The following is a 10336-nucleotide window of genomic DNA, read 5'->3' on the forward strand; positions in this document are numbered from 1 at the left end:
ATAAACGGCTCGAACGACAAGCTTCCAAACGGCATTTCACAGACGCGTTTGGGAGCTTGTCATATAACAATAGTAAACGTGTTTGACCCGTTTCTGTCGTTGGGAATAATTTGTAGATCACGCCTAATTAGATTTCGACAAGCATTACGATCTACGCGTCCCACGTGGCTTCAATTGGGGGATGTTGGCTAGCTAGCGTCATTCCTACTGTAGGCCTAGCCTATGAAACGACTAGGTGAGATTGAAATACAAGACGATTGTACACAAATCGTACGTATTGCAGGCCTATTAGAAATAGTTATTGTACAAACAAATCTGTTTTTTTTAACCACCAATTTCCTTGGTTTGACGACGTAAATGAAATTTAGTGTCTGCTATAGCCTGTTTCAGTAAAAGTTTGTGACTTTCCATGCAGTTTTTGAAGCAAAGAAATCTAGGCCTACAGTAGGTCAGCAAAAAATTGCAGTCCTTTAGCAATTCTGGCTCGGCAATATGGTCGGCAATTGCCGATTGCCGACATGAAATTCGTGGGCTGTATAAATCCATTTATTATTGTTATTATCATAATTTCCTGACATATTAATGAGTACTCAAGATTCCCATTCATCATTCCATGTGATGATACGACAGCTTCGACTGCCATTAACTGTCTCTGCCAGTAAGTTCTCCCCTTTTGAAACACCAGCACACATTCAGATAGAAGCACTGCTTTCTTAAATAGAGAACTTAGAGAATTTCTAACAGAAAAGGAGTTTCATGTAGTCGGACAACAAGCTACAGTCACAGTTCAGTACAACCCTCAGGGAAATGGCCAAACTGAAAGGTACAATAGCATAGCCAAGAACTTGAACCTAAATAAACACTGGCAGAGGGTAGGTTTTTATGTCTGCTTGACTTTCTACATCTGGAGCCTCCATGATCCCCTCTTGGTTACGTACACCGGGTCTAAAGAGACACACCCCTCTCTCACCCCCAGTGGATGAAGCTGATTTGCTTCAAGCAAACTCATGATATGCTCATGTGTAATTCAATAATGGCAGCATTTGATCAATAATCAGAATATTGATAATACAAACAGAACTGTAGATTACACAAATCAATGGTGATTTTGTAGTCCATGAGTGGTCTAGTTTCATTTAAAAAAACACATGGTTGCGGGATCGCTTGTGCTTGGCACCAGGAGCCGACTATTTCATGTGAAAGTCGGTTTATCCAGGTAATACACAGCAAACTATATTATATTTGGTGAAATAAAGATATAACATTTATGATATTTTCTTGATTGTATATATGGGAATTTTCAAATTGACTGTCAGGATAATCTTCAATTCCCAAACTAGGTACTTTATCGAATATTAAATATGTAGTAATTTGTGAAAAAAAACTTACTTCCGTATTTTCTGAGCCTCTGTATTATCATGTTTGAAGAAATCATGTGGCGTATTTGGACCAACCAACTTTCGGCGGTATTCACCAACATTAAAGACTATAATTAAACATTTACCTATTATGTTAAAGAAAGCTTGTACAATATTAAAAATCCATACATCAAATATCAGTCAAATTGTTCACATTTGTTACGTAATCTGTTCGAATACACTGCAAGTTGGAAAATTAGTTTGTGTTTAATTTCTAAATAAATTTAAGAAAATATTGTTTAATGATTTTTGGAATAAAAAAGAAAACTGACTTACCTTTTGTAATAACTCCGACCCAGTTAAGGTATCGTGTCAGTTTCTTGGCAATGTATGTCTTACCACGGGCTGGTAGACCCACCATCACAATAACAGATGGGGAATTGGATAGAATTGGACAAGATGCTATAAAGATAATTCGATACATATAATTAGTAGTACTCTTACACAACTCAGGAAGGCAAAGGGGGGGGGGGGGAGGAGTGTGATATGTGCTGTCACCTATGCATTGCAATGTCCGCTATACATAGGTCGACAAGAAGAGGCTTAGTCTGAATTGTATTTGCTAAGTTAAACATGTATAATATGAGTGAAATAAAAGATGTCAACAACAATAATACTGTACAAGTACAAAACCATTACTTGCTTGGTTATTCCGGTCGTCGTTATTTGCATCGGGCTCGTCAACACACAGACACATGGGTTGATCAAAAATTTGTTGTGGAAAAAAAGTGTACGGTGTTCTTTAATAAAATACTAATAAATTTGTATAGGCCTACAAACAATGACATTTTGTTACTGAGATAATGATGTCAAACTATTGTATATACATAGATCAAAACTTCTTGCCAGGTTTTAGTATGTTAGTCCCTGGCGCGGCAGGGGTGCTGCGCTGCTGCTTGGTGCCAAGAATCCTAAATAATAATAATATGTCGCTCTTATAGCGTTTCATGCACATGTCTCTAAGCGCTTCACATTACTACTGTACCCCGGTCATTGGATCAAACACATATGGAACACAAACAGCTCCCTTGGTAAACAGCTCCCTTGGTAAATAGGCCGTGAAAGAAAAAGTTTGCGGAATGCTGGCCTAAAGGAATTGGTTTATGACTGGTGTAACAATAGCCACATAATTAAAGGGCATACTATACAGTTCTGTACATTAGAAATGTTGAAAGAATAAAATACATAAATCAGTGTACTGTAATTGGTGTAAGCCTACCAAATAGTTTTTTTTTAGTGTTCTTACTATTATTATTATTATATAATTTGTAAGCAATTTTTAAAAATATAACTCCATAAAATCATAGATATAGATAAATAACTCTATCAAATCATATAACTCCATCAAATCAGGAACCTCCCTTTGTACACAGTGTTAAAATTTTAAAGCTTATTCTTGAGCCAATACAAATTCTTTCCTGGGATCACTCAAAATGAATACTTCTAAACATGTAAATAAGCATCAGTACACGTTATACATATGCCCAGTGGCGTCGAGAGTGGGTGTCATGTGTATAAGAGACAGGTCGCTGGCCCGGGTCTACTGGGGGCCCCAGACCAAGATGAAAAATTTTCGGGGTATAAGAACAAAATCTCCATAGGGCCTGAGCCCAAGCCAGGATGAAAACTCTACATTATGGTTTTATGGGCATCTTTCTCAGTCTTTCTGTATTTTTATTAGTAGATGAATAATTCCCCAGGGGAATAGTCCATCCAATGCTCTCCTGTTCCAAACCAGAGGAAAAAATTATTATCGTTTATTCGTCAGATTATTCTGATACATCTACATTGCAAAAAAATAATCACATGGAATCATATTCATGTATGTGGTTTGGACAAATAGGGTCTTAATTTGGGGAGCGGCCGAGTGGGGGACCCAAGTGAAAGGGGGGGGGGGGCTATGTGAGGTGTTGCCCCGAAAATTGCAACGAATATTTCAAGGGTCATTAGTGTTTTTAATAAGGTAAAACCAATATTATCAAGTAAAATATTGTTTAACAATATACAATGCACTTATACTTCCTAGATTAACTTACAGTATGCAATTACATCATGGGGTACCACGTCTGCTAGTAATTTAAATCGTTTGTACATACTTCAAAAAAAGGCATTAAGAAATATCTGTCATGTTGACCGCTTGCATCCTTCACATATCCTTTGTTTATTGTTACTCAAACATTAAATATTTTTTATCTTTACTTAAAAAATTGTGCCATATTTATGTATCAATATCATAAGAATCAACTGCCAGTATCATTTAACAACCTATTTAAGACACTTGAATCATTCCATAACTACAGCACTAGAAATCGAACTAACATGCCCTAAAAAAAAACGCACAAGCGTAGGGCAACAATGTATTATCAAGGGGCAAAAACTTGGAATAATTTAACTGATGAATTAAAAGAGTTACTCAAAAAGCAATTAAAAAGCAATGTCTATCAGTACCTTACAGAAAAATATAAAAATAAATGTTAACTTTGATAGGTCCATATATTTTTTTGTTATTTCTTGATGTTATACTCTTAATAATTTTTTAAGCATTTTTCTTGCTTATTTTGTAACCTATTGCTTTATCTACTACCTTTGTATTTCTTTTGCTGATAATTGTATAGTTTGATATTGGAATAAAATTATTATTGGATTGAATTGAATTAATAATACTACTATTGTAATAATAATAATAACAATGATGATGATGACGACAGTAATAATTGATAATAATATTAATAGCAATAAAAAGTGAAGAAAATTGTGCTAAATGCGAAAAAAGGTTGTGATTTGTTGATCACACTTTAGTATATATAGTTAAGGCTTAGTTAGCTATAATTAGGCCTAAGTTGTCCTGGATATTAAGTAGATCCCTGATAAAAGATCATGAGTGTTAGATTAGTATGCTATAGAGGGCGTGTTCGAGAGCATGACTTGCACCCTTGGAAACGTGTGATTTTGAAGTTTAATAAAACTCATTGTTATCGTTGTATATATACGTTTGACGTTGTCATCTTTACAATCGGTGTTCAAGAAACATAACATGTTTCTTGAACACCGATTGTAAAGATGTTCAAGAAACATAACATGGTGACCCCGACCAAAGGACAAGCCACTTTGCTGTGATTCCTTTGCGTAAACGATAAAAAAAACCCATTCAGCTAGCCACTCTGCATGCCAAGAGAACGTCGTACCACGGTGTCCAACGAGTCACAACGTGAACCGTGAGTAGCGTACACCGTACGAACGAGATTTTGTATTATCATGGCCTACGCCATACCACCGCCCCAGCCTATGGCATTTACAGGCAACCTCGAGAAGTCATGGATATCGTTCAGGGAGGCCTGGACAGACTACCGTATAGCGGTAGGCTTAGATAAGAAAAATGCCAATATTCAATTTGCTACACTCAGATCCATTATAGGAGGTGACTGTTGGAAAAGACTGAGAACATTAGGGCTTACAGAGAACGAGATGAAAGACCATGACACGATAGTAACAAAGTTACATGAGCATTTCAAGCCTACAAGAAACATTTTGTATGAATGATATAGATTCTACATGGCAAAACAAGAAGCTGCAGAGACACCATAGATCAGTATTAGACAGTCGGCGGAAGAATGTAAGTTTGAGACAAAAGAAGATGAAATGCTAAGAGATAAATTAGTGATAGGGTGCTCCGACGAACCTGCAAAAGCCAGAATTTTTCGGTTGAAAGACAAGAACACTAATCTTAAAACAACCCTAGAGAGTCTAAGAATTAGTGAAGCAGCATCCTGAGTGAGGATGCAATGACCAGCAAAGTTGAGGCAGTATACTATAGGCCTAACTACAAAAGCAAGAGCACCGTCACAAACACTTACGCCAAGAATCATTATACACCTGGGAATTTCAGTAAAGATTGCCGTTACTGTGGAATCTTGCACAAGCCGAAACAATGCCCAGCTTTTGGACAGGTATGTAAAAAATGTGGGAAATGTCTTTCTAGTCAAAAGCAACCAAGACATACACATGAAGTAAATGTACTGCCAGATGACATTGAAGACCCAGCAGACTATGGTTTTAATCTTGATGTAATAAACATTGAGGAAAATGAGAGTGGATCAACCAAAGCTGTGAAATATGCTGTTATCATAGTGCACTGATCACAAACCACTGGAGGACATTGCTAAAAAGGACATATCCAAAATGCCAACCAGACTCCCAACGACTGATGTTACAGATGCAAGACTACAAAGGCACAATCAAGTATGTACCTGGCAAAGACGTTTTGATAGCTACTGCCTATCGCGCTGTATAGAGCCTAATCAAGAAACCTTGCAAGTCCCAGATCTTGAAGTCCAAATAAATGAGTTGACTGATGTGAAAACATTCGTTATAGATAAAATAAAGGAAGCCACTGCAGCCGATAGCATGCTACGCACTCAGCACATACATAAAAAGCGGCTGGCCAAAGGAAAAATATTAATGCAACGAGATACCCCATGTGTATTGGCAACAGCGCTACGAACTAGCGATGCACGACGGTTTAATACTGAAAGGTTCCCGGATCGTCATACCAATAGAGATGAGACCCAGAATATTAACTTATTGCACAGACAACACCAGGGAATTGAAAAGACCAGACTGAGAGCTAGACAATCAATATACTGGCCAGGCATCAATGCAGACATTGAAAGCATTATACAAGCTTGTGATGCATGTCAAACTTATCAAAGAAATCAGTCCAAATTGCCAGTGAAACCTATACACACATCTGGAGCCAAGCAGTATCTGTTAACAGTTGATTACTTCACAGGATATATATGGGTAGACCAAATGATGAATACAACAAGTAATACAATTATCAACAAGCTTGAAACGATATTTTCACTTTTTGGCAACCTCACCATATTGATTTCAGACAACGGCCCGCAGCTTACCAGTGACACACTTACAGAGTTCTGCAATACACACGAGATTATCCACAGAACAAAGGCTCCTCACCACCAACAAGCGAATGGGAGGGCCGAACGAAACATTCAAACACTCAAAAACATGCTAAAGAAATCGGAGAAAGGGGAGAAAAGTCTAAACGAGATTCTTGTAACATTGAGGGACACCCCCATATAATCTGAGATTCCATCACCATACAACAGAAAAGTCAAGAACTCAGTACCAAGTGTCAATTTCCCAACCCACAGAAGCAGCATTCACATCAAAGCAAAAACATGCCAACACTGAACCACCCCGTCTTGAAGTTGGTACAGAGTGCAGATTCCAGAAAACGCCAAAATCTACATGGCAACCAGCCAAAGTTGTTCAACGAAACTCAGATCGCAAATATACAATGGAAACACCAGAGAGTGTACAGTACCAACGTGATCGAATAAACATTCGACCAACACCAACACACATTCCCCTTGAACATACTGAAAATCAGGCTACCACACCACCCAATCCTACAACCGACAAACAAGAGGCAACGATCATCCCACGTTATCAAACCCGATCCAGAAGAACACACAACATGCCCGAAAAATTCAAAGATCATATTATGGGATAAAGCATGCATGATATTTCAACAGCTATAAATATGTTTTCATGTTGACTGTTATAATTGTTTGAACTTCCTAAAAGTGATAGAATGAACATTAATAATTCTAATAGAAATACTGATACAAAATGGACATTTGTATGATTTGAACAGTGATTGCTTTGTGAATTTTACATCATAGCAGATACTACACTAATCAGACAGAACCACAATAATGACACGAGACAATGTAGCAAGAAATAGTATTCATATATATTTCATGTAAATTGTTATACATAACCACAACCTCATTTCCTTAAAGTGCCTCTGTCACCTATTCTGTCAATTTTTATAAACTACAGCATGTTTATATTTATAAATATATTATAAATACAAGTGTTGGTCATATATTACGAATAAAATTGATTTTGTACGAAAAAAATGAGTTTCATTTTTGAAAGACCATAGAAACAAAGAGGTCACTCAATGACGTCATTGGTGACCGACTTTGCCAAACTTCATCCAAGCGCGAAATCAAAACAAACACTGCGACGGTGGCCTAGCGGAGGAAGAAAAGCCCGAACTTCTACCCTAGGCTGTTAGTATATTACATAGTTTCCCGAGTTTTACACAATATGCCAGTAAATTGTGTTGTAGGGGGGTTATAAGAGCACACGAAGTAAATATTTTACATTACCTAAAGATAGTAAAAGACGTCGTCGTTGAGTTAAATTTGTCAATTTTACAATTCAAATTTTCATGGGCCGGATGAGCAAAAGTCAAAGGAATTCGTGTGCTCACTTCGTGGATGATCACTTCATGTGGATTCAAAACGACGTTGGGCTTGCAATGCAAACTAGGCCTAGCTCTGAGAGATCTTGCTGTCTACTATTAAAAATCAGAGACGATCAAGTCCAGTGAGAAAAAGGAATCCATCCAGGGTAGGGCCTGAGGCCTAGTACGGCAAAGAAAACAACAAGTAGCCTATGCTAAGTATAGGCTTAGGCCCTAATCAATGATGGGGATGAGGTGGTCTTAACTTCCCTGGCCCCTCTAGCCTATCTATAGGCCAACACCTAATTCAAATTCCCTGAACCGCCACTACAGTTGGTAATTTACATGTGCCACCATTTTTTTTCCCTGTTTTGATTATAGTAGTAACAGATGAGACCGAATAGGCCAATACCCCAAAGCATAGTCTAATGGAGTAGGGATAAAAGAAGCAATTCTACTTCTTCACTGGGCCCCTTTTGCACACATAGGTCTAGCAGCCTATGGGCATGGGCCTTATTTCATATATAGACCTAGGGGGCCTAGCTACGCGCTACCTGAGCCTAGGCTAGGTCTAGCCTGGTAGGCCTATGACTGAAATTCAATAAGTAATATCACTTACAGGTACCTCTCATTGTTTACGGCTGAACATCTTTTAAACAAATCTTGCAAAAGTCCGTAGGCCTAGGCCTAGTACCGTATTTAGCGTAGGTTGTTTGTTTTTTGGTTTTAATTGCCTTTTTTTACTGTCTTCTGTCTATGCAGCAAGCAAAAAAAAAATCACATCCCATTTTTTGGTTGATGATAAAGCAATCTTGAATTTGCGGCGGTTTCGGTAAAAGATGCTGAAGGCCAGGGAGATCGAAAATTTCGCCTTCACGGTTCAAGTTTCTACTAGGGCCTATATTTAGAACCTAGGCATATCCATGACTGAATAAAAAATACGTTTTTCTAGCTAGCGCTTTATTACAAAATTATATCTTTTGTTTGTTACGCGCGCACACACTGTCACATGTATAAAACGCGCGAACACTCTTCCTATCCATTTTTAATACACATGAACTATTTATTTATGATGGAAGAATAAGGATTTATGATACCGTACGTACAGGATACCATACGTACAGTACTACACCTAAAAAAAAAAAAAAAAAAAACAGAACATCGGATTTTTCCATTCCAAAGTGAGTAACGACAAAATAGACAATTGTGAAGGTTTACGACTTTAACATTTTTTGTGATGTTTCTATGCACGTTGAGACCAAGTCGGCTATGCTAGCCTATGTAGGGCCTAGGCATGTCTAAAATATATTACATAGGCCTAGGCCTACAACTAAATGTTATATGTTAATAACTAGACTTAAAGAACATTCTTCACGATCTGATAGTGTTATATTTGATCATGTTAAAAACTGTGAGGCATTCCAATATGTTTTAGGATTACAGGGTATACTTGAAAATGATAATGTCGTCTGTAATGCTGTCTCTTATACACATCTAGATGTGTATAAGAGACAGATATATTTATTCACATCAAAATAACTCTTATACACATCTGAAGCGTTCGCTATACGTAGACTACACCCTTTGCTTAACAATGGGCTCAGAGCTTCAAAAGAGCTTTCTTTGTTTTTGTAGGTATCTTTGATCATTAGAGTAAAAATGCTTTGATCTTTTGTTTAAATTACTGCTATGTCACCTACTAGAGGTAATGTTTTGATTGGTTAAACACTTTTGGTACTAGTGCATATAAGCTTGCTAATATGGATAATTTTTTCATTCCTGATGATGACATAATTAATGTCGAAATATTGAATCCCAACACGATGGCGTGTATTTCAATACTTGGAGTATGTATTATACTTTCCTAAATGTTATAAGCATGGAGGAATTAGTTTTGTAACACATTACAAAGACGTTACAAAACAACGATAATTCAGCAAACAATACATACATGAATGTAGATACTAGGTGTAGTCTAGGCCTAACAGTAATGTATTATTTATAACTCATTGAGAATTCACCTCGTTTACTGTACCTTTTTTTATTTACTCACGAAAGGCCACCTTTCACATATCTATTAATATTAACATACAATATTTTCTTTTCCTTTAATCTTCCAACTTGTGTCGAATGTTGTAACGAATGTGGAATTACCCCTGGCACCATATTACTTGATCGGTATTAGAAATGGAGCACACACTGATCTGATAAACAAATGCTTGAAAACCAAGGTGGATAGTAGTGATACATTGGCCTGCCATGTCGATCTTTTCCATTTTTGCTACAATGACTAGTTTCTCATTGTCAGTGCTTGGATTCGACGGATTGATTTTTCAATTGGTGATGACGGGTACAAACGCACCTGGCCTAGTATTAAATAATAATAAAATATTGTAGTACTATTCAGTGCAACAACATCATTCACCATCAGTAATAATAAATAATTAATATTATTGCCCTATTTACTACTTTTGACTTACGCACTTGTCTCTCAACAAACACGTCTGTAGTTATCTCTAAATAAACAGGATGCATGGACTGAAACGCCCATTTATAGATCAGGTGCACACCAATTCAAGCCCAGTCCGCTGCCCATTTTGGGGCCTAGAAAAAGTTCGTGGATGTGGTGGTAGCTATG

At 37.2% G+C, this 10336-nt stretch overlaps 1 protein-coding gene across 2 annotated transcripts in view; it reads right to left on the minus strand.

The window, feature by feature from the left end:
* Window positions 1-10336, minus strand: part of LOC117112286 (6-phosphofructo-2-kinase/fructose-2,6-bisphosphatase 1-like) — a 64926-nt gene that overhangs the window by 52426 nt on the left and 2164 nt on the right. For both annotated transcript variants that reach the window (XM_033255352.1, XM_033255354.1), the window contains exons 2-3: window positions 1695-1820; window positions 1390-1486 (exon numbers count right to left, since the gene is read on the minus strand). In XM_033255352.1, the coding sequence (XP_033111243.1) occupies window positions 1390-1486; window positions 1695-1820 (223 nt within the window). The remainder of the gene's footprint in view (window positions 1-1389; window positions 1487-1694; window positions 1821-10336) is intronic.

This window comes from Anneissia japonica, unplaced genomic scaffold, assembly GCF_011630105.1.
Source record: "Anneissia japonica isolate Jap-2015-1 unplaced genomic scaffold, ASM1163010v1 scaffold287766_len117227_cov206, whole genome shotgun sequence".
In the NCBI taxonomy this organism is placed as follows: Eukaryota; Metazoa; Echinodermata; class Crinoidea; order Comatulida; family Comatulidae; genus Anneissia; species Anneissia japonica.